The sequence below is a fragment of the Engraulis encrasicolus genome, chromosome 5, assembly GCF_034702125.1.
Source record: "Engraulis encrasicolus isolate BLACKSEA-1 chromosome 5, IST_EnEncr_1.0, whole genome shotgun sequence".
NCBI classification, from domain to species: domain Eukaryota; kingdom Metazoa; phylum Chordata; class Actinopteri; order Clupeiformes; family Engraulidae; genus Engraulis; species Engraulis encrasicolus.
The window spans coordinates 32,075,192-32,100,001 of record NC_085861.1 but is presented as its reverse complement, the minus strand read 5'-3'; the positions used below and the strand labels follow the sequence as shown (position 1 = coordinate 32,100,001).

At 46.1% G+C, this 24,810-nt stretch overlaps 1 protein-coding gene across 11 annotated transcripts in view; it reads left to right on the top strand.

The window, feature by feature from the left end:
- The window catches only part of map7d1a (MAP7 domain containing 1a), a 93,376-nt gene that overhangs the window by 22,931 nt on the left and 45,635 nt on the right, over positions 1-24,810 (top strand). For 8 of the 11 annotated variants that reach the window (XM_063199121.1, XM_063199120.1, XM_063199117.1 and 5 more), the window contains exons 2-5: positions 7,312-7,548; positions 16,406-16,474; positions 17,996-18,016; positions 23,740-23,903. In XM_063199121.1, the coding sequence (XP_063055191.1) occupies positions 7,312-7,548; positions 16,406-16,474; positions 17,996-18,016; positions 23,740-23,903 (491 nt within the window). Of the gene's footprint in view, positions 1-2,813; positions 2,973-7,311; positions 7,549-16,405; positions 16,475-17,995; positions 18,017-23,739; positions 23,904-24,810 lie in introns of those variants that run through there. The other 3 variants (XM_063199122.1, XM_063199114.1, XM_063199118.1) reach the window with 2 other exon arrangements.

Here is a 24,810-nt window from a genome sequence, read left to right as displayed (position 1 = left end):
TCCTCACCTCTCCTCTACTCTCCTCTCCTCTCCTTATCTCTCCTCTCCTCTCCTCTCCTCTCCTCTCCGCTCCTCTCCACTCCTCTCCTCTCCTCTCCTCTCCTCTCCACTCCTCTCCTCTTCTTTGCCCCTGAGTGTGTGTGAAACAGGGTTTTTTTGTTGAGTTTCTGAGGGAGAGCCACAGCGTCTTGCTCAGATTTCAGGAGTCCATTCTCCATGCAAAATGCCTTGGGATTGTCTTAGCCCACACAATGGGCCGTCAGTGGCTATGAGAGGGAGGGAGAGATGGAGAGAAAGACAGAGGGAGAGAGAGAAAAAATGAGGGACGGAGCAAAGCAGAAGGAGAGATAATGAGCAGTGTGAATGTGAGATTTATTGCAACCAGACGCCTATTTCTGTGGCCGTTTGACGTCAGCTTCTCCTGCATCAGTGTTCTCAGGTTGAGGGTCAGGGGGTGATTTCTCATCCACAAATAGAGTGCCGTCATGTGGAAATCTACACAAAAACCCCCCCCACTAAAGAGTTAAAGCACAAGAGATGCGACAAAAGCTCCAACTGAGGAGGACAAGAGTTTTGGTCCAAACTTTAATCTGCCAAACAAGAGTTATCTCCGTGTAGACTAGGCTTAATCTGGAAAGAAGCTTTGCATTATGTTCTGCCCGGGGGCCCTTGTCGCTGCATCCAAATGTGTTTGTGTGACGAGAGAGAGATGAGCAGAGACAGAGAGGGAGGGAGACACAGACAAACTCGCAGTCAATGACAAAGGGAATTTTTTGCTAGTTTTTTCTTACGTACACGTTTTTGGTCATTCCTTGTAACATATTTGCAATGCAATATATGGTGGTCCATATCAATTGACCAATAGAAGTTACGTCATCACTGACTGCGCACACATTGTTGTCTCAAACACACACACACACACACACACACACACACACACACACACACACACACACACACACACACACACACACACACACACACACACACACACACACACACACACACACACACACACACACACACACACACACAGCCAGTGCAGATCCTAAAGAGAGAAGACCTGACGTCCTGAAGCGTGTACGGTTGTAAAAAATAGAGATCCTAAAAGTACACTTGTTATGCTATTCCGAGAGGGAAGAGGCTGTTCCAGAAGCATAGGAGATGTTTGTGGCTAAGAAATTAAAAGTACCGACTGGACCATTTTCTTATTTCGGAACAAAACACCTGGCTTGTTTCTTCACAAATGTGCGGTACATGGTCGATTCTGCTCCAACAATGCACAACCAGCCAAATTACGTCACACCTGTGTACAAACAATCAAAAAGGGGTCTACTGTATAAGGCAAAGTTTAATTGAATTGAGAAATTGACTGAGATGGAGGTAGCCACACAAGCAGACTGAGGACGAAGAAGGAATCTCCTGCTGCTTGTTGCCAAACATGGCAGAGCCTAAACGCATGCATGGAAACAGTGAAGGCAAGAGGTCGCTACACATATTGACGACTAGTAAGGTAAACAGACAATGGCCTAGTTTCAGACTGTTCAACTTGACTGTATGTCTATGCATGTGATAAACAAGCATCCCCTTGCAAGGGGATGCTTGGAGTTTGTACACAACAAACTTTCACTGCAGTCTATACATTTGCATTCCATGGATTCCCAAATGCCCTGTGTGCGCTCTTCGACCCCCCTCACTCACTCCCTCAGTCTGACCCCTCTGCTACCCCCTGTCTGAGGAGAGGCTTTTGGGCAGCCATTACACACTCTCCCCCTTAGCAGTGGTGACATGGTAACCAGATCCTCCCTCATTGCTGCATCCTATGGGACAGGACGAGGCAGGATGGATCTGAGTCAGGTTTAACGTCCTCCTTTAACCTGCCTTTCAGTCTGGGGTCCCGCCCTGATCTGGCTATGATCTCAACCCGGATCCGGCGTGATCCCCTGGACGGGTGTCAGGCGGGCCCGTGCTAAAGGTAGACCCCCTCAGCTGGGTCGTCACAGAAACACAACATGGAAACAATGATGATGTGATTCTGAGAAGTCTCCTCTTCTGCCTGCACCATGTTAACACTGCTCAGACGATTAGTTGAATTACAGGACCCACGCAATTGACTTTTGACTTGGAGGAGTCTCAGTTTTAGTCTAGCGGTTTGGCCCTCATAACATTTTCCAGTGTTATCAATTTTGGTCGTTTCTCCATTTCCTTGTATGATCTGTGTGCACCTCTCTTTACTGCATATGAAGAGTTCAGAGCAAAACCCCTTAACTCCATTTCTGAAGACCTGCACTTCTGTATTTTTAGAGAACCCCGTTGTTGGTTTGGTTTACATTCATGCACTTAATAATACATATAAATATTTATATGACATAAATAAAATAAAGAAATATGCAAATTTGATAGCTTTGTATTAAACAAAAATGATTTAAGATTATTTTCTGAAAAGGCACTTAGGGGGTTTTGCATCTGAACTCTTCATATATCATGCTAGTTCCAGCTTGCGTTCCCTTGACTGCTACACTCCACTCTAGCGCTCCTAGCCGCAGGCGCTCTCCTCATTAATTCAATTGATTACATGGCAAGACAGCAGTTGTCTCAGCCACTTAAGATTATATTGGGAGACACTGAAACGTCTCAAGAGTGGTAACATTTGAACAGCATTTAACACCAGTTCACTTGTGAGCTCTGCTGGCCCAGTCCTGTGCTGTCCTGGCCACTTAAATGGCGGACAGTGTCATGATGGGTTTCTTTCGCTGGCTGCTCGGTAGTGAATGTTTGGCAGCCTTCCCGTTGCCTGGGGAAGCACTAATAATAGTCTGGAGGGGAAGAAAGGAAGACCCTGACCGCCACAGTTCTCATGGAGGTCTGAGATCCAAATGGAATTAAAGGTTGCCGTTGAATGAATGCTGCGTGCAACCTGAGGGATCTTTTAGCACAGGCCACAGTACTACAGGGCATTTAAAAGGAAATCGGTGAGTTCTTCATTCTTCATTACATAGTAAGGCAAGTTTGATTTGACCTATTTTATTTGTTTGACCTATTCATGTACATGGTCAAGAATCATGTTGATGTGTATTTCCTTTATTTGCTAATAATGCAAGGATTAAGCTAATAATATTGTGAAGTGGTGACATGATGTGACGTGGGTCAGACGACTTGCACTGGACTGTACAGTGCACTCTCATTCTTTCTCTGCAGACAGAACAGCGTTCACTACGGTCTAAGGTACAAGGTCATTTGGTTAAAGCTCATTTGGGCAGAGGTGTACGTTCACCATCCACTCTCTATCACCAGCTTGTCCACGATACGCAAGACTGCTGAGTGTTTGCTGAGAGACATTAAGAGCTTTATCTAGAAGCGGCTATGAAATATTGCAGGACTGCAGAATAAAGAATAGAGGCTGTGAAGGGCACTTCTATTGAATTATGTGACGGGGGTTCAAGATTTTTATGTTTTTTATGACCCTCTTTCAGAATGTCGACCATAGCAGTTTTCATACATTGTGTGATGGAGGGGGCCTTTCAGTCAATATACAGTAAGGGCCTTTGTTTTAATAAAATAGTGTGACAATCTCGGTGATCGCGGTAACAGAATTCGATTTTCCATTTTTAATTATTCATACTTAATTCAGTATCTTAATATTAACATTTATGTTTGTTATGAATGTGTGTTAAAATCCAAGAGGAGTCATTTCCTGCACTTGTAAGCAGTGCCATCAGCTGAGTATCAATTTACAACCCCTTCCAGTCCACACGGTTCCTGTGGGACTTACATAAAACTGGTTCGCGCTGTGGAAAATATGATTATTAATATTTTAAGAAAGCCCTCTCCAGTCCACTCTCAGGGGGACACTTGCTACGTAAAACAAGTTTGCCTTGTGGTAAGGTAAAGATCGCAGCATAGGGAGGATGAGGGGGGCAGACGTGACGAAACCAAATATTGTCTCTGGTTTAGGCCTGTATCAGCACTACAAGCCAGTATGGGTGGGTCCACTTCTCACGGGCGAGGCATGACTGCCAAGTCTCAAGTCATGTGGTGCAAACACTGTTGCTGTATCCCACCCCTCTTTCCCTCCTTCGCTTCTTCGCTCCTTCACACTCTGCTAGAGTTGGTCTTTGTTTTTTTTTCCATAAACCTTTGCTTTTGTTTGGGTTTCTCGCACAGAGATGAAATTACAGTACATTAGGGGAATTCTTGGACAGCATACCGGACTGGTGTGGTTAAGTCGATAATTGGTAAATGTGGTGAAAAAAGAGAAATGGCTTTTGCTCTGTTTTGAGGATGATTCCATGGAGCTTAATTGATTATGCTTTTAACTAGTGTTAACTCCAAATAGTCAGGACAGTCTCACTCAGACCCAAATGTCTGAAGTAGCCTTTGAGTTTGGCAGGGTGGCCATTTTGCCTATTTGGCTGTGTGATTTGCAGGACTCTTGTCAGGCAGCTGAGTGGGACACCTAAAGGTGTAGAGTGTAGAGCGTGCAGCTGTCTCATCGCCCCCCTCTCTGGAACAGGATGTGTGTCAGCCGATGGTGCGGTGGCCCCTGAGGAATGGTGAAGCTATTTGGGCCACAGTGGGAGTGGAGTTGAGAGTGTGGGAGGACGAGGCAGACAGGCAAGAAGGCAGGCTGTCCGACCAGTGCAGCTCTCTCTCTCTCTCTCTCTCTCTCTCTCTCTCTCTCTCTCTCTCTCACTCACTCACTCACTCACTCACTCACTCACTCACTCTCTCTCTCTCTCTCTCTCTCTCTCTCTCTCTCTCTCTCTCTCTCTCTCTCTCTCTCTCTCTCACTCACTCACTCACTCACTCACTCACTCACTCACTCACTCACTCACTCACTCACTCACTCACTCACTCACTCACTCACTCACTCACTCACTCACTCACTCACTCACTCACTCACTCACTCACTATCTCTCTCACTCACTCACTCACTCACTCACTCACTCACTCACTCACTCACTCACTCACTCACTCACTCACTCACTCTCTCTCTATCTCTCTTTCTCTCACTCACTCTTTCTCTCTCTCTTTCTCGCTCTCTCTCTCTCTACCTCTCTCTCCCTGAATTGGAGATGTTTCTCATGATCATGAGACTGCCCTGCTGAGTGTCTGTAGAGCTGTTTGTCAGGCTCTGGGGATTGTAACGCTGGGGAATACAATTGGAAATGTTACTTTGGACGTTTGTTTACCATCCATACACAAGAGTTTGCCGTTCAAGAATGGTGCACAGACAAGCATTGTACAAGGTCTATGTGCACACTGACTGAACAAAACTGCTTATAAAACAGGGAAAAACAATTGTCACCACCAGACAAGCAGGCCATGATCACCTCTCATCATTGTCACATCTGACCCCAAAAGGCTTTATTTCAGACCATGCTCAGCACCTGTTGTTTATTGCTACAGCAAAAAAAAAATCAGACTAGCTACAGTTTCACACTACACAGCGTTGCATCTTGGCCTTGTTGTTCCTCTTGTTGTCGTCTGTGTTGTCTTTGTTGCTCCCGCTCAGGTGATCTTTGGTCTGTGCTGCGTCACGAGGACTAACTGTAGGGCCGTGTTTGCCCAAGGACTCTGGCCCAGATGGGAGCCCTTATCATATGAGACCGGCGGGCAAATTGCACCGTCCTCCCTTACTGTCCCTGTTTGTGTAGGGTGACGCGGGGCTATAAAGTTAACCGTGGCGTCTCTTGTGAAGTTGTCGGCCTGGGAAATGATGAATTTGTTGTTAGGATTATTTCCATGACTTGTTTTGTTTTCGTATATAGCAAGTAGTACGGCTTTTTTAATTTGTGCTTGCTTTCAAATTTGCAGGTTCTGTTTCATCTGTAGAACATGGCTGTTATGAATGACAACCAGGATGATGCAGTATTAACAAATGTAGTTTATTCCGACACATATAAAGTGTAATCCTTATGAAGCTCAGAATCACTTGCTATTGAGATCATAGAGCAACTGTACAGTCATGACTGGAACGAAAAGGGAGTTTAGACAGTCTCTTGCAGATTTCTTGGATAATTACTTGAAGATCAGAGTGTTATTACTTCGAAATCATGGGGGAGTATTTTCGTCTCAGTTGAGCCAGAGTAGCATTACCAAAAGTGGTACTGAAGACTGGTCTACAGTACGCTGCAGTCGAGGGCTTGGCCTGACAATAGGCAGTAATAGGCAGCAGACAGCACCAGCTCTCTTAAGTAGACAGCGAGCAGTGCAACTCTTGCCAAGCTCCTCTCTTTTTCCATTTGGCCTAATCAATCAATCCCTCCCTCCCTCCGCCAATCTCTCTGTTGTTTTCATTCTCTCTCTCTCTCTCTCTCTCTCTCTCTCTCTCTCTCTCTCTCTCTCTCTCTCTCTCTCTCTCTCTCTCTCTCTCTCTCTCTCCCCCCCCCCTCTCTCTCTCTCTGTCTTTCACATGCACACTTTCTTTCTCCTCCCTCCTTCCTTATCTCAATCTCTCTCAGTCCTGCATGTGAAACTGTTGCCCAGCAGCACCAACCCTGTTCCATACCGCTGCCAAGTCATTTTCTGGCTGCTCACAAAAATCGAACAGGCTGGAGTGGAGTCATTTTCCAAAGGGGTGATGCGGGTAGAGATGAGCAAGGCTGTTTTTGAGTGTGAGTGAGTGCGTGTATCTGTTTATGTCTCGTCTGTATGGTGCATCCACAGTAGCTATGGTTTCAGCATCAATACATGGGGTTTCCGTTTGTAAACAATCCCTGGCTGCACGTCCCTGACTGCGCACTGTACAATCTTTGATTGTTGAAAAACTGCCGTCACTCAAAAAAAATGTGCTCACGTGGTTGGCTGCTTTGCATCTTGCCCCTCTTCACAGCCCGAATGTTTGTAAACGGAAAACTTATGTATTGCGCTAATGAGACTTGCCTGTACAACAGAAGAACCAGGTGCACTCGGTGCATGTGGTAGGTGATAGTCAGTAGAGTTCCTTGCAGCTGTTGGGAATATAAGTAAATGGAGAGCAGCTTTGATGGTGACAGCAGCCATTTAGTCTCCTCTTGATGCACTGCATCAGGACGAAATCTGCTCACTCACGATAAAACATGCATTCACAACACGCCCACACTCAAACATGCAAAGACACACACTAAGAATAGGTGAATTACATTACCCTCTGCTTGGGTCCAATGTGGCCAAGATCAGAGGTCAACGGGTTCGTCGATGAAGCCTTGATGCATTTCTAGTCCTGCCAAACCACATTCCAGAGATATATCATCTTTCACACATTACTTGTTGGCTCCATTTCACACCTTTGTTTATGGTTTTTTGTCTCTTTTTTTCCCTTCCTTTCAGCTGCCATAATGGCTCCCGAGGTGAGCCCATGCAACATGAAGAAGGAGGAGGAGAGCAACAACGTCATCAGCCCCCAGAAGACAGAGGAGACGCCACCCAAAGCACACACCCCCACAAAGATGGACGCCGAACGAAGAACCCGCACTCCCACTAAAGCTGACGGCGGCACCTCCAAATCGCCAGTGTCCCCAGCCACGCCCACACGCAGAGCAAGCTGCAGCCCCAGACCCAATAAAGGTAAACCGTTTTTCTCTAGTGCCTGTCGAATAATGGGGGTCAAACCTTCACTCAGTCGTCAATCATGAGTGCTGGGAAAATATGATCAACCGAAAGGAAGGAAGTTGCTAAGGAATGTTTTTTATTTTAGTTTTTTTTTAAAGTTTGTTGGATTGCTTTTTTCCACAAGATGGTTATAAATATGTTACATTTTCTCGGAAGGGTAGAAATGGACCAACTAGCACATTTATTACTGTGAATTTATGAAGTGATGTGGACCACTGTGTGGATCCAGGATTTTCTTCAAGATTCATCAGTATTGGGAAATATGCAGCATGCCTTAGTGGTGGATGGCAGTGTCTGAGTGCTCCCTGTTTTTTTAGATACTATATTTTTATTTTTGTGGTTTTAAACTCATGTATTTGTGCCCTGCAGGTCTTGTTCTCTTATATTGTGGATAAAGCCATAACTGCCCTGTTGTATTCAGGCTTTGTAAAGTAGTATGCTTCTGTGAGCAGTGAACGCAGCAGACCACAAAGGACATGACAAATGTTGTTAGAATCAGGCTCTTGGAGCATGGCTAAACAAAAGGAGGTCATAAAACCAACATGTTGCCTGTGTGCTCCATTTGTGCAAAAAAAGGAGTCTGTTGTGTTTCACAGCACACCGCCCAAACTTTGCACACATTTGGGTGGCAATAACCCAATGCTGCAGCTGCCTCTCATCGAGCAAAAGACATTACTTACTACCAAGCAATTCGCACTGATCAGAGGCTTTTAGCCTTGCACGGTGTGGCTAATGCTCTTTGAATTAGCTTTGTGCTCTTCACAACAAAGGCATCCGCAGGTGTTTTCTCTCTCTCTCTCTCTCTCTCTCTCTCTCTCTCTCTCTCTCTCTCTCTCTCTCTCTCTCTCTCTCTCTCTCTCTCTCTCTCTCTCTCTCTCCATTTCACCCCCCCACCACCACCACCACCAAATGCACCTGGAATCTGATTATCCTGATAATGCATCCCTTTGAAATCGGAGGGCACATGATCCATGTGAGGTACGGCAGAGGCGGGTGCGGGTGTAACTAAGGTGGGCATTACTCCTCCAGCCAGGCCTTGCCCTCATGTTTGCCCAGGCTGATTATGGGGAGGAGGGGATGGAGGGAGGCGGTGTGGAAACCTGAGGGCGCATCACATTTCATCTGGTGGCTGCTGCCAAGGGCTTGTTGGGTCTCTGAGCTTTGTTTGTTGGGTGCCAGGCAGGGCTTGGTTTGGCTAGAAGTTTTCCAGTGTCACTAGCCATTCAGCCTTTCTACTAGCCACACCTCTGCCACACATTTATCCATATCACCATCATAGTATATTAATCAAGAAGATAATTATAGCTTCTTAAAAGTAAACCAGACAAATACAAACTGAGTGTGCGGTTTGAATCTCCATGCAAGCAATGGATGTACAAGGGGCATACTGTGGTACTCCAGGAGATGCCAAAGGGTGAACTAGCACTAGCACTACAAAGTGGCTAGTGACACTGAAATTACATATTACCAGCCACAGGCAGGTTTTTGTCAGTATTTGGCTTGTTGGCAGGTGCCCATGTTGAGCCCTGGTGCCATGGTTAGGGAGGATCACAGTAACTGGCTTGTGTGCTTGTGCTGCCTACTGTTCTGTATGCTGACTTGCTGGTCGGTTGGCAGGCAGGCACGCGTCCTTGCAGGGGAGCACAAGGCTTTTACGGGATTTAGGCATTTTAGGCCTTTCAAATCCCCATTATACTGTACCTCTTGCTCAGCCGTCCAACATCATTGCTGGGACTTCCGAGCTGTGTGGTGGGTCATAGTCCGATGTGCAAGTAGCCGTTTTTGTACACCTTGAGGGTGTACACAATTACTTCTCTTGTGATATGAATCCACCTGTTTGAAAATCACAGTTTTCTTCTTTTTTTGTACAGTACGTATTCTGCTTTGATGTGAATTGTAGTCATACAGGACAGGCTTCATAAGCGATTGCCTTGTACTCCATGATCCAGCCTTCCATTTGCTTCACAAATAGGCTTATATGCTAGCGTTGTGGGACTGTGATCACCAAATGTGTACTGCAACTATCCCACACTACACCCCTGAGTTTTGGAGGTTACTCTGTCTTTACAGTCTGCAATTTGCAACCATGATATGAGCCTCATTGCTGGGAGCCTTCACATTCACAGTTGTCAATGCATTTGCATTAAAGTTATAAATGCATTTGTATTGCATTCTCTGTGAAATGAACCACTGAGGAGATAATTATGATTTTTTTTGGTGATCTTCTGTATTAGCTTTATGGATTCAGGAAAAAAAATACGATTGGGTGTTGGGAGATGTAGGATGCCTTGGTGGGTGTTTGTTTGTACTCTTGATTACTGCCTAGATGAAGTAAAATGTGTCATTTTGATGGCATATAAAGCAATTGCAATGTTTATTTCATCACAGCACAAGTGCACAATTATAACAAGTGCTCTCTGTAGAGCTTTAGACATCAGACATCAGTCTATGGGCATTCACACTCTGCAGCCATATCAGGCATTGCTATCAGCATGCTTGACATTCTTGAAGAATAACAGGGAGAAGTGGGAGATTGCTATCTGGGGTATTGGCTGGCTGTTTTGGCTGCTTCTGGGCTGGGCTGGGCTGGGCTTGGGCTGTGCCTAAGAAGTGACATCTGGCAGCACTTGGCACCACCCACGTGTCTTGTGGGCAGCTGCTGTTGATGCAGTCTACTCAGGACTTCTAGAAGGTTAGGAGGAAATCCCACAATCCCTTGCGTGGAGCAGTGCCGCTCTTCTCCTCGTCTTCCTCCTTTTCTTCTTTCGCCGTCTTCCACTTCTTCCCTATGTTCCTTTTCTTTTTCTTCCAGCTGCTCCTCCTTTTCCTCCTCCCCTTCCTCCTCCCCCTTTTCTTCCTCGTCTTTCTCCTTGTCCTTCTGTTTCTTCCTCTTCCTTCCTCCTCCTCCTCCTCTTCCCTCTGATCTCGTCCTCTGCCTCCTACTTTTCAGCCTGCTGCTCCTCCATCTCCTCTTTCTTTTCTGCTTCCTGCTTCTCCTCCTCCTCCTCCTCCTGCCCAACTTCATCTTCTCTCTGTTCTCCTCCTCACCTCCTCGTCCTCCTCTTCCTCGTCTTTCCTCTGTTCTCCTCCTCTTCCTCCCCTCCCCTCCCCTTCCTCCACCGGCCTCCTGCTCCTGCTCCTCATCCTCTTCCCTCTGCGTCCTCCTCTTCCTCCTCATCCTCCTTATTCTCTCCCTGCCTACTCCTCCTCCTCTTCCCCTGCTGTCTCCCTGTGGGGGCTGGACTACAGTAGTGCTTGTTGCTATGGAGACTGTACTGTACAGGGAGACTGTCTTGGCAGTTAATGTCTTTGACTTCCTGTTAGATCATATGGAGCTGTTTTGCGTGATGTAAAAGATTGATCGCATTCTTCTTTGCTTTATTGATCTCCCCTCTTTAATGTAATTGCTCCCTTCTTCCTAATTTTTTCCTTTTTTTCTTAGTTCCAATCATGGGTCTGTTTTGCCATTTATTTTGTATCTATTCTCACGACGTATATTAACTAGCCTACCTATCAAAGTAGACAATGTTACAACTTGCAGTATAGCCTAGCTGTCTGCCACTCCTAATTAACTGAGGCACTGGCATAGTTGGTTTGCAGATTAATATGTCTGTGAACTTAATTGCTCTAGTGGTAGTTTATCTCCATGCTGGCAGTGGCACTGTGCACCCAGAGTCCCTCTTGCCTTCGACCACAAGCGCTGTGCTGTGCTGTTCTGTTGAGCGGCTTGATTTATGCTTTTTCCAAAACAGTGTAAAATTATATGTGCAGTGGTTTTTGTCCACTTGTGAGTGGGAGGTTGATCTTGCCTTAGCCCAGTTCCGTTTGTGCGTTGGTGTTGTGGTGTGTGTGTGTGTGAAGGTTGAATGCCATGACACAATTTTGCCTAGTTCTGTTAGTTTGTGAGGGTTGACCTCCATGTCGTTGGAATCAGCAACAGTCTGTTGCTGCATAATATATTCACTTGTCCGCTGTTGTCATTAGCCTAGTTGTTGTGTTGGTGTGTGAGGCCTGAACTGGGTGTACAGTACAGTAATTAGCCTAGTTCTTCTGTTGGTGTGTCGAGATCTGCATGTCTGAACTGTTTGACGGTGTGTGTGTGTGTGTGTGTGTGTGTGTGTGTGTGTGTGTGTGTGTGTGTGTGTGTGTGTGTGTGTGTGTGTGTGTGTGTGTGTGTGTGTGTGTGTGTGTGTTTGGGGGGGGGGGTAGTAAAGGTTGATCTCTGTTGTGATTAGCCAAGTTCTATTTGTGAGGGTTAGCAACGCTGGCGTTGTGTTAGCCTAGTTCTTTTACTGTATATGGGTCATTCATTTCAATGTGAAGTCCTACACTTTGGGGTCCACTGCCACTGATTTTAATGAACCGTAGTGAGCCTTTTAACTTTTGAGTTAAAACTCCAAACTGCATTTTCACCAATGTGAAGGGAGAATCAGACTAAGAAAGTCTGAATTAGGTAGGTGGTAGACCTAGCCAAGAAATGTACATAGGAGTTCTTCTGTTTGTGCATAAAGATAGTATGTGTTTCTGATCCCTCCACTGTGTACAGTAAGTGTGAGGCTCTTGAGCAGAGTTTGTTGTTGATTTGGTGCTTGTTCCTCAGCAGGCTCCTATGTGCTGTGCTCGCCTGAAGTTTTTCTGGGTCAGTCAGCTCCGAGTCTTTTTCTGTCTCGCAGGACTCATGTGCTGACTGAGTCACTGCGCTGGAACACAAGACAAGCTGGCTCGTCATCGCTGCCTGCCTGCTGCCCACTGCTCCACGAGACTTGAGTGTGTTTTTCGGGGCTTCCAGCAGTATAAATATCTCATGTGCCGTATCAGCTGTAGGTCAAGGGTCACGCTAAGCAGGTCCTTCACACTCCCGATGTGTGTCACACTCACTCTCTGTTCCTCACTTTTCACATTCTCTCCGGCTTGCACCCCCCCTCCCATGACTGGTAGTCTTCTATTCTCAATTCCTCTCTTTCTGCTGTTTCTGCTCTCTCTCCCGCTGCCTGCCTCGGCTCTTACCCTGCTTTTCTCTTGTTTCTGCTACTGCTCTGCTTATTCTTTTAAGACGTAAAGCCTGGCTCTTGCTCTTGCTCTCTCTTGCTCTCTCCTGCTCTTTTCTCTCTCTGTGTCCTGCTCTCTCTAACAGGGATGGAAATAAGCACCCGTCCACCTGTCAATGACGTGTACATTTCAGTGGTGACTGGTGAATTTTTCATAGATTTTGAAATCTACCTGCCACCGTGACTGGTGGGAAAAAATCTTAAGTTCCACCCCTGCTCTCTACCCCCCTCTCTCTTTCGATGGGGTGCCCGTCCAGGCTTATGTATAAATTGGCCTTTTAGGTCAACATGCACAGCTGCACTGAGTGGGCCGACGCTAAGCTTCTTATAAAAGTGCTGGCATGTGCTGAGATAATGACTTTGCTTCTTAAGTGACTTTGGTCATTTTGTTGGGTTAATGAACAGAAAAAAAACACATGCACTTTTATGGCAGGGTCTTACCAAAGGTCTACTGTAGGGTTGTGTAGGCATATGCAGGCAGCGTGTTGTTTTGCACATCCTTCAGAATCCACTCCCCGTGAGATGAATCAAGCTGTTTTGTCAGTTTGTTTTAAATGAGAGGTATTTGAAAGCAGTGGAAGTACTGAAGGAGTTGAAGCACACCCTCAGATGCTTCCATTTTCTTTATCACTTTCTCTTCCCCTTCAAAATGAAGACACATTTTTTCCATGATGATTTCCTGTCAGCTGTGAGATTTTTTAGTTGGAGTCCGCTGCATGCTGTGGCCTAGCGAGGCCGTAGCCTCCTAGTGTAGCAAAAGAGATTGGAAAGTCAATGATAATCAGGCTAGCTGTGGCCTACTTTCAGCCCTTACCTGGCTTAGAGTAGGTTACGATTGAATTGAAAAGAATAGAATTATGAATAGAACTATGCTGTATATTGTCACCATACACATTTACTACATGAATTACACTGTATATACCCTACATGACTCTCGCCAGATGAACAGGCTCTGCCTTACTCCACGAACATCCATCTTGCCATACGCCATACGCCATATATGTGTAGATCTGCAAAGGTGTGGTTTTATAAAAAAAAAATCTTTGCACGTGGTTGGGGAAACACTTGTCTGACATTTTTTTAAAATGAGTTGCTACTTTTGTTTGTCATTGTTTGCCAGTTCACGGTGCTCATCAGACGAGCATAGAAAATAGTCATGACATCAGTATGAAGCGTGGAACAGGTTTTATTGACACCAGCAGTAGCTACATAGAGATTGAAACCAAGCAAAAGAGTGTTAAACTCAATTCTTGAAATGAGTTGAATTGACAGTGCAGAATTCAATGTGGAGTATGTCTCTGGTCTTGCTAGGATGACTCTCCCCTGCCGTAGTGTGATCTGCCGTAATGAAAACAAATCCTACCACAGACACACACACACACACACACACACACACACACACACACACACACACACACACACACACACACACACTCAAACACACACACACACACACACACACACACACACTACACACTACACACTACACACACACACACACACACACACACACACACACACACACACACACACACACACACACACACACACACCCAGTGAGCTCCCTGTCTGGGCAGGCGGAGGATGTGCAGATTTTCTGCCATGTGTGAGAACAGCTGAGTCATCAGAGTTTGACTCGTGAGCAAGTGTAAACACGGGCCTGGGGTGAGTTTCTCAAAACCAAAGTTGCTAACTACAGTAGCTACTTTGCTGTTTTCAATGCATTTTCCCATTGGCAACTACCGAAGTTGCTAACAGGCTAACAACTTCTCTTTTGAGAAACTCACCCCTGATCCCTAAACACTGGGCTGCTGCCTCTATAGACACACTTTACGCACGCACACACACACACACACACGCATGCACACACACACACACACGCACACACACGCACACACACACACACATGCACACACACACGCACGCACAAACACACGCACACACACTCACACATGCACACGCATGCATGCACACACACATACGCATGCACACACACACACACAACCACGCACGCACGCACACACACACACACGCACACACACACGCACGCACGCACAAACACACACACACACACACACACACTCACATACTTATATACTAAACATGTACATGCACGCAAACACACAATGCAGGTTCTTCAGCAGACAACTACATGTTAGTACATACAGACATATAGCGTACAATACAAACACACACAAACACAGATGGCTCTCTCTCTCTCTCTTGTACATGTTCAACTACAGTATGTCAAACAGGCAATTAGGCCTGCACACCAGTTCCTGCTAATTCACCTTCCCACTAACATGTGGATTGACTGAACTGAAGGTTTGCCTGCTTTTATGCTGAAGCATTTAATGCACCTCTATCGACGGCCTCTCTCTTGAAGTGTCTGGACCAGTAGAGAAATCTATAGCATGAGTCGTTCGAGACGCAAACACTCTCCCGGATGGAAAGTTTTCCATTTTGGCCTGCCACCAAGATCCGCTGTTGCCGCCCGCCCGCCCGCCCGCCACCACCACTGCTGAAACATTCCTTCTCCCAGGAAAGCGGTCATCAATTCCGGTCGTAGTCCCTCCTTACCTCCCTTCTCTCTTATCCTGCCTGCCTCTCTCCCTCCCCAGCCTCTCATCCTCCCTTCCTCTCCTCCTTCCTGCTCTTCCCTGCACATGGTGGTTGGTGGAGCTGAAATGTTTATAATAAAGGCACACTATGTAACAGCAACATCAAGTTAACTGATCGCTGAAACAAGGCAAAGCCCATGCATAAATGATGTAGTTAGTAGACAAATGACTTCGCTCTCGACACTCTCTTGGGGCTGAAAACTGTTTTGTAAAATCTGTTGTTTGTCGACAACGAATCAACAAACTTCCATTACAACATTTCAATGACTGTGGATTTTTGGGAAGATACTATTGGGGAGACATATTTACTCATTTTGTGGAAGGGTTGTGAAACGTTCAGTTGGTGTGTTGGCTATAAGAGCTGAGGCTGACTTAGCTGTACTTCTTGCATGCTAATTGTGTGTAGATTTTTCCTCTCCCCGGCCCCCCTACCCTGCCCACCTCTCCTCTCTCTCTCCTGCTGGTTGATGGGTATTTACTGGTGGGAAATGGGGCGTGATCTCCCAATGATCCCCCTCCCCTTCCTCCGGGCCCTCTGCTGTGCGATACCAGGGTGTGTGGTGAGGTTGGGGGAGCTGCCAGCTCCCTCTGCCCGCCACAGGGGGGGATTTCTGTGGGGTTTCTGGCAGATGTTATTGCTGCTGCAGTAGCTAGCAGGCTAGCAGCTAGCGACTGCAGTGACACAATGACGTCCTCTCTTCCTGTCTCGTCTCATCCCATGACATGTCTAGTTTTCCTTTTACCCTTATCATTTTGTGTCTGTTTAGATATTGTGTCTCCATTTTTTTGCCCACTCCCCCACTTTCTCTCTTCCTTCCCTCTTCTCTGACCATCCATCTCACTTTGACCCCCCCCCCCCTTTCTCTCACTCACTCACTCACTCACTCACTCACTCACTCACTCACTCACTCACTCACTCACTCACTCACTCACTCACTCACTCACTCACTCACTCACTCACTCACTCACTCACTCACTCACTCACTCACTCACTCACTCACTCACTCACTCACCTCCCATCCACTGCCTTAACTTTTATGTCTTATTATTGATTAAATGAATATCAGTGTGTGTTTCTCAAGCTTTTGTTTTTCATGTGCCCCATCAGCTCATCTCTCTGCCTCTCTTCTCTCTTCCCCTCAGACGCCATAAAGTCAGAGGACAGACAGAAACTGGCCAAGGAGCGCCGAGAGGAGAGAGCCAAGTACATGGGTGAGTGTCACTGTGCTTCCACATAGAGAGGGCCAAGGGCTCCCCCTCCTGGTGGGGGTCTGTTATTGCCACAGTCTCACTGGCCCCTGCAGCTTGTGTCCTCCTGCCTCCTCTACTACTCCACGCCCTCTACTTCCTGGTTCATGGGGCAGGGGGAGTCAAAAAATGATTACTGGGCTTGAAAATGAGTGATTTTTGGATGTTTGGTGCATAGGTGGAGGTCCAAGGTTTGGATTGGTGTCACAAAAACACTCATTTTCAAGCCCAGTAATTATTTTTTGACTCCCCCTGCCCCATGAACCAGGAAGTAGAGGGCGTGACTTAGGTGCCCCATTGTCCCCCAACAGCGGCTGCGACTACAGGACAGAGGTGCCCCACGCCTGCATTGTGGTGGTGTGGGGACGCTAACAATGGCTAGTGGAAGGGAAACCGTGACCTTTGACATAGAAGCTGACGCTCATGCTGTCGAACATCGCAGAAACACATGTACATGCACACACGCACACGCACACGTACGCGCGCGCACACACACACACACACACACACACACACACACACACACACACACACACACACACACGCACACGCACGCACAGCTCGGCTTTCTGTTCCACTATTATTGTCACGCTGCATGCGCGTAACTAACTAACTACAGCTGCCACAGGCCCTGAAGACGCCCTCAGATGTATTGTCTGCTGTCTGAGTAGTACACGACTGATGAATACATGTTTGTACAGTATACAGTAATCTTGGGAGTGTGAGCTCATTCAAGTGTCATTTTGAGTCATGTACCTGAGTGCACACACTAAATGCACATTATGGACTGAGTTTGCCTAGAAGCAGTGCTCACTTGTATGAAGATGTGTATGAGTGGGAATACGGAAGATCAACTGCAAATTATCCTTTCTCTACTAGTGTGTCAACGATACGCGATACGATACAGCCTACAGGCTTGTATTATATACAGTACGTACTGTGTCTGAAACTAACTCTAAAGCTAAAAGCTAAAGCTAAATTTAAACCAAAGTGTTGTCTGTTAAGACATCGCAACGCCATCTGTGTATGTGTGTCTTATGACAACGACAAATACCATTCTGTATAGGCAGCTCATTCAAAAAGAGTCTGTATGTGTGCGGCACACACTTGGTATTGTTAAGCTGGTTATGTCATGCTCGGACTGACCACCCAGGCCCAGCCAAATGACCTTTGACCTCATGAACACAGACATTTCCGGCCCGGGGTGCTCTGTGTGTAGAGAAAACACAGACAGGCACCCCGTCCCGGTCGCCTCTCTCCTTTGAAGTCTCTGTGCTTGAATGCTGACTGTGCTGGCCTGTCGTCCAGTGGTCTGGGCCTCCTGTGTTGGGCGGCGAGCCCCTCATGTCTGTCTGTCAGGGCGGGCCTGGGTCACTCGACTCGTCTCCCCCCCCCCCCCCCCCATGGCTGCCTGGCCTGCTTTGCATGATTGACACATGCTCTCTGTCTCTTCTTCTCCTCCTCCTTCTCACCCCCCTCTTCCAGACGAACAAATCCTGCTCCAAGGTAAGTCAGTGACACACACCTGGTGTGTCGGCACTGGTCTTGCACGTGCTGTTTTTGGTGGTGGTGGTGTCGGTGGCAGACGTGTCAATCCTAGGTTCAGAAAGTAAAATGCCCTGCTACAAATACTGTATGATCCAACCGGCTCTGAGTCAACTGATCGCAATGAATCCTCAAGACATTTAGACCACTTTACTCAGTGAAGTCATCAGTTTTAGAAGAAAACTGTGGCAGGGTGTTAACTTCTGAACTTGATTTTTGTCACATCTGGCCTGGTGGCGGTATGTTGGTGGTAGTGGTGTATGAATCAGTTTTTTTCCAATCATTGTGCAATCATGTAATGTACTGATCCAATCACAGTCTCTTTCATTGCTATCAATGTATTGCCTGAATTGTCGGTCCTATTGCTTTTTCTGCCAATGGGTCCAGAATGTTTGTACCTGTAAGCATTCTGGTCTCTTTGGTTTCACATGTCCTCCATGCCATTGGTATTGTGTTAATTATTGTGATTTTTTCTATATAAATGTTGTAGAGATGAGATGTGCAGTGTGATTTCCATTGCTCCTTCTCTGCCTCCTTAGTAATTTGAAGTTTCCCTCTCTAAATTTTCTCCATCTGTGGAAAGTGCTATGAATTCATCTTGAATGATTTATAAAGCTATAATTAATGTGTTGTTTTTCGTAGCTAGTTTAGTTGGTTATCCATTTTTCCTTTCAAGTGCTATTTTCATGGAACTGTCATTTTGTGTAAAAACAACATTGTGCTCCATTTAAGAAGTTAATAAGCAGATTGAACCGCCATCCGCTGCCTCATGTCCTTTGTAGCATGACTTGGCTAGAAGTCGACTTCACTCTTAAGTGCCGCCACAGGGGTTGTGTGTGTGTGTGTGTGTGTGTGTGTGTGTGTGTGTGTGTGTGTGTGTGTGTGTGTGTGTGTGTGTGTGTGTGTGTGTGTGTGTCTGTGTGTGTGTCTGTGTCTGTGTCTGTGTGTCTGTGTCTGAGTGTTTGAGAGAGAGAGAGAGAGAGATATTTCCACGTGTGTACCTGTACAGTGTGAGAGTACCTGTAAAGTGTAAGAGTTCAAACCTCCTGAGGCATTTGTTATTATAACCATCTGAGGGGGACAAAATGACAGCTTTTAGAGAAGCGCACCCAGGTAGGTAGGTAGGTCAGCTCTTGCCGGCCAGCTAGGCGGGCTAGCAGGCAGAAAAGCAAGCACCCCTGGGTTGTGTTATTAAAAGACAAACAGGACAAACTGTGCCCACACGAACCACAGCAAGTCCCAGAGCAGAGGAGGAGAGGACTAGAGGAGGAGGGGGGAGAGAGGGAGAAGGAGGAGAGGAGGGAAGGGAGGGAGAAGGAGAGGAAAGTGGAGTTTACAGACACACAAACAGCAGTAAATGTAGCATGGCGGCTTCAACAGCGTTAATGGCAGCAGCGGCTGCGTTTTTCCTCTCTGGTGTAATGTAATTACACTGCGCTGCTGCATAGTCTGTGTGCCTACTGTGTGTTTGTGCTCGGCGCCCCAGAGAACGCATAACAACAGCACTGTCTGTCTGTCTGTCTGTCTGCCTTCTCAATGCCATGGCTTCCTTCAACAGTCTGCGTCTCTCACACAGACCAAATGCCTCATTAAAATCACAGGGCAGTAAGAAACACAATAAAAAAACAATGCTTTATTATGTTCCCACGATATTTCACACTTTCATAAACATTAGAGTTCAGTTCAGTACGGGTTATCCATACAAAGTGTGACAGATCTCGTCTTGACCATGTCTGGCTTGAACTATAAATTAAAGATACAGAGCCAAGGGCAAACAAGACTTTAAGACTTGATGTGTCCAAAAATAACGACACATCAGTAAGCAGTCTCCGTAAGTGTTTCAGCCATTCCTTCATAATGCAGCACGGACGGTCCTCTTCAGTGCCACCGGCTCTCTCTTTGGGCCCAGTGAAGCATCAAAGTCCGTATGTGACAGGTGTGAGGGAATTGACATGAATAGTTTATGCCATGTGATGCTGCAAGCTGCTGACCTGACCTTACCTTACTCTACCCTACCTCATCTTACCGTACCAAGGGCTTCTACTGTCTCCAGAGGATGTTACATCTGCAGTGCACAACAGATGGTCAGAGCAGGACATGCTAACCTGTGGAGCGCATTGCAATGGGGATGCTGCTGTGGCAAAAAATGCAATGTTGGCCACTGCTGCTGCAACGTGACTCAACCGCCTCCCTACTCAACCGCCTTTTTTTTGTTTTTTGTTTTTGAAACTGGAGACAGGGTTTTCCCCAGCACTTAATAGTTAATATGCCCCCTTTGACAGAACACACCTGCCACGGTACCACCGACTAAGACACTTGAAAAGATATAGATTTTGTATTTTAAATGTAGTCCGAAACATAAATTGCTTTACAAATGAATGTATTTTTGGGGAATTTCATTTGGTTTGCCCAACATAGTCTTTCATGTTGGTGGTTTTTCGGACACTTCCAGCCCACTTGCCGGCTGGAATGTCACGCTGCATTCACACCAACGGCGCGGACATGCACAGTACGTCCACAGAACGTGTCCGTTATCTGTCCGAAACTGTTAGAATACATGAAAACAAATCATGCCTTGCACACAGGAACGCGGTGTAAGCGCGGCCCATGTCCGTCCTGACCGGACATGTCTGCGTTGCTCCTTGAAAATAGAACTCGAGTCCATTTTCCTGCGCGGACGTCCGCGTTCAATGCGCGGCTCCCATTGAAAATGAATGGCTGCTGCCCGCGGGTAGAACGTGGACGTTGACTGTGCAGTGTGAAAGGCAGCCCGCGAACCTCTCGGACTCGCACTGCTCACGGAGATGTTAAGGAAACGTGCCGTCCCTGTGTGCATGTAACGTCAGGCTGGAAATGTCCTGGGAAGCAGGACACACTCTTAATTAGCCTGAGGCCCCATGGCTTGTCTGGACATTAGATAGGTCAATTGTCTGCCCTGACAAAGATGTGCCATATTACATCTGGCATTAAAAGTAGTATTGTATAATTATCTCAGGAAACCAGATCATACGTTATATCATTTTATAGTGTTCTAGTATTAAACACATGTAGGATGTAGTAAGCTTTGTTATATAATGTAATTTAATCATCTGTTATTTGTTCTTCACTGTAAGAAAATACAAACTTTTCTTTAAAGCGCCAGCTTACCTACTGGGCAGCAAGTCTCCTGTCGGTACAAGGTACTACCAGTTGAACCATTTAAGGTCATACGGTACATTTACATAGCTTGTCTTTTCTCTTTCACGGGGCTCCAAGGGAGAAGGTTTCGACCTAGATAAGCGTAAATCTGAGAAGAGGCACCTGGGCTCCTACAAAGAGAGTGCTGAGCCCCGGCCTGCTTATCTCTCGACCTCAGAGTGCCTCTGCACAGAGGGAACACGCACAGCATTCTGACCTCAACATTCTGTGTAGGCAAAGATTCTCTATTCTAATATAGATCGTCTCTGGTGGAGGCATATAGCACTGTTGTTTGGGTAGTGCAGAACATTAAAGCATTCATTTTTCTTGAATCAGGTTTAATTAACTTAGGGCAGGCATCTGTTAGGCCTATGAATAGTGTGTGTGTGTGTGTGTGTGCGTTTTTGTGTGCATGTTGTTTATGTACTTACAATGTGTGCGTGTGCGTGTGCATGTGCACGTATGCTTGGATGTATTGTATGAGAGGCTGCATCTTGCAGAGAATAGCACAGTTGCAGTCCTGGTGATAAATCTCAGCTAGTAAGAAGAGCGAAGCGCCGCCTGCATTTACAGTACGCTGCCATGCTAATGTAATTCGATAAGCAGCAGTAGTTGAGCTCATGGCTTTTGTTGCGTTGGAGCGTGCGAGAGAAATGAGCTTTCAGCTCCCCCCCTCTGCTCTGCATTGCCCATAGTTCACCAGCTTTACTCTCAAGTCAAGTCACGACAGAAGCCAAGGAAGCTTAGGGTGCATGGATAGTGTAGAGAAAAGGAGCTGTTCATGCAGTCTCTTCCCAGTCTCTCTCTCTCTCTCTCTCTCTCTCTCTCTCTCTCTTTCGCTCTTTCTCTCTCACTCTGTCTCACACACACACTAGGCCTGAGAGAGCTTAGCAGTTTATCATATCAAAGCAGAAAGCTTATTGCTAGGTTATGCTCTTAAGGTGTTTATGCGTCAGTCAGTCTAGAGAGCCTAAGCTAACCTTATAATGCGTCTTTGAATACATTTTGCGAAGATCGTTTTGTTGTGTTTTTTCAGAGAGACTGACACGAAAGGACCTTTTATGCGGTGGAACAGACAAAGCTTTATAAGGCTGTTTCATATTTAGCCCAGAAAGGTCTAGACTTAAAACCATGTTATCCTATAACAGAAGAGGACTTTAGCATCATTAGGAGTAGAAATGTCCTGTAAACAATCCAAGGGCTATAGTTATAGAGCACTAATGTTTCTGTAGTAAAGGTCTAGCAGAAGCATCTCTTTCTGTGAGTACTGTATGCGTGCGTGTGTATGTGTCAGCACAGCTGTAAAGTTTCGTCCAACCAAAGATGAATGCAAAGCTTGGTTTGCACCCGGCAAGACGGATGGCCCCAGGCTAGGATCAGCACCCTGTAACCTATAGGCATTAACCCATTTTGTCCCAAGCCCTTTTTGGGAAAGGGTGCCCTCTGCCTATTATATCCTGAATATCTCAGCCTCCAAAGCACATACAAACATGGAATGAGTTACATTTAAAAGCTAGGGTCCTCGTTTTGCCTTAGAATGTGTTCATTCAACTCCATCCTACCCACATTTTTAATAACAGCTCAAATCTCAAAAACCTGAATGCAGCGTACTGTATATGTGCTTCCAGGACACAATGGGTTAAAAGGGTAGTTTATACAAGGAAAGTTAAATATTCTAACACTGTGATTGCCTTATCATAAACCATTGTCACATTAGTGAACACCTTAACTTTAAAGTCATCCTAACTATTTCTTTAATCTTAGTAATTCAATAGTTCACCAACTTCGTAGTAGTAGTAACTTAGTAGTTTGAAAGGCAATTTGTTTGACCACCCTTTTGGATAACTGTCAAAGACGTTCCATGAAAAAAACACTGAAAAAACTTTGCCAGATATCAAATTCTGTCATTGATTTACACTGATGACCAGAAAATCATACCCCAGTATGGACATCAAGATCATTGAAGATATTCCGACCGTCATATTGTAGTCCCGGATGTGAACACAACTTTATTAAATCCTTGGTGTCTATAGCTGAAGGCACCCATTTTCTTCTTGGCAATCGGCCCTCTATCATAAAGATTAATGTGAGGGAATTATAGAGCACTAAACCCATGGCAGAGAAGGACGATAAAAATTGAAATGTGTCTCCAAGGTTCTGATCATATTTCTCTGCCTCCACCACGCTTTGTTCCCTTTCTTTTTTTTACTGTCCCTTTCTCTGCTCCACACACAAACCTCTCTCGCTTTCTCATATTTGTCTTTCTTGCTTCATGCATTCTTTTCACTTTTCTTTCATGTATTCTCTTCATCGTTCCTCATATCTCTGCATTGACTTTCATGCTCAATCTGCCCTCAATCTCACTCTGCATGTCTGGATTTTCTTTCTTTTTCGTCTCGTCTCTCCTCTCCTCTCCTCTCCTCTCCTCTCCTCTCCTCTCCTCTCCTCTCCTCTCCTCTCCTCTCCTCTCCTCTCCCCTGTTCCTATCCTCTCTTCTCCTCCTATAGCGGCTAAGAAGGCCCAGTGGCTGGAGAAGGAGGAGAAGGCTCGTCAGCTGCGCGACCAGCAGCTGGAGGAGCGTCGCAGGAGACTGGAGGAGCAGCGCATCAAGGCAGAGAGGAGGAGGGCCGCCCTGGAGGAGAGGCAGAAACAGAAGCTGGAGAAGAACAAGGTGAGGAGCGCAGAGGGTTGAGGGATGAGGGGAGCGAGAGATGGGAGAGAATAGGGGCACAGCAGCAATGAAGGAGGAAGAGAGGAGACAAGAGGGGATATGGAGCTGGAAGCAGAGAGAGAGAGGGCGAGAGCGAGAGCGAGAGAATCGAAGAACAGGTTGAGGAAAGAAGAGAGGGAGAACTGAACAGATGTTCCAGGAAAACAATGTGAGATGAGAGGAGGGAAAGGAATAGAGAGGGATAGGAAACATACTCAAGGCTTGAAGAAGAGGGCCATCTTTAAACAGAGAAAGAACTAGAAAATGTAGACTATGATGAAGAGAGGAAAGGTGGGGGGGGGGGAGTAGAGACTTGATGAGAACTAGATGAGAAAGGGACAAAAAGTAAGGGAGGAGAGAGGTGGATGAGAGTTGACGTTTTAGTGCAGTGGACAGTTTCTGTCAAGTATTGTAATCTTGGGCTGTCCCATCTTGGAACATGAAAAGGCCTCCTGAGGTAACTCTCGTCTGTCCTAGTCAGTCACTGTGGGCTTTCCTGCCCTCCTAAGCACTCACAGTGTCTTCTTTAGCTGTCATTGTGGGCCAATCACCTCCGCTGACTCTCCGCTTTCTCCCCTTTGAGCATTTTATAGAGTCCGTCATCAAAAGGATTTTTTAATCATCAGTGTCTGCAAGAGCCCTTGTGCTCTGGATCTGAATCTAAAGGCCTTTGACAAGGGCATGATATTGCAAAAAAAAACATAAAAATCAAACGCAAGTTGTCAGAGATTTTGGGTTTTGCAGACAGTGACAGAGAGAAAGAGGCGAGGACAGCAAAAAGAGTGACACGGCGGGAAGAAGAGCAGGAGGAGACTGAGATTGATTGAATGATTGATTTATTTCAGAAGTACACAAGAAAATAACCAAC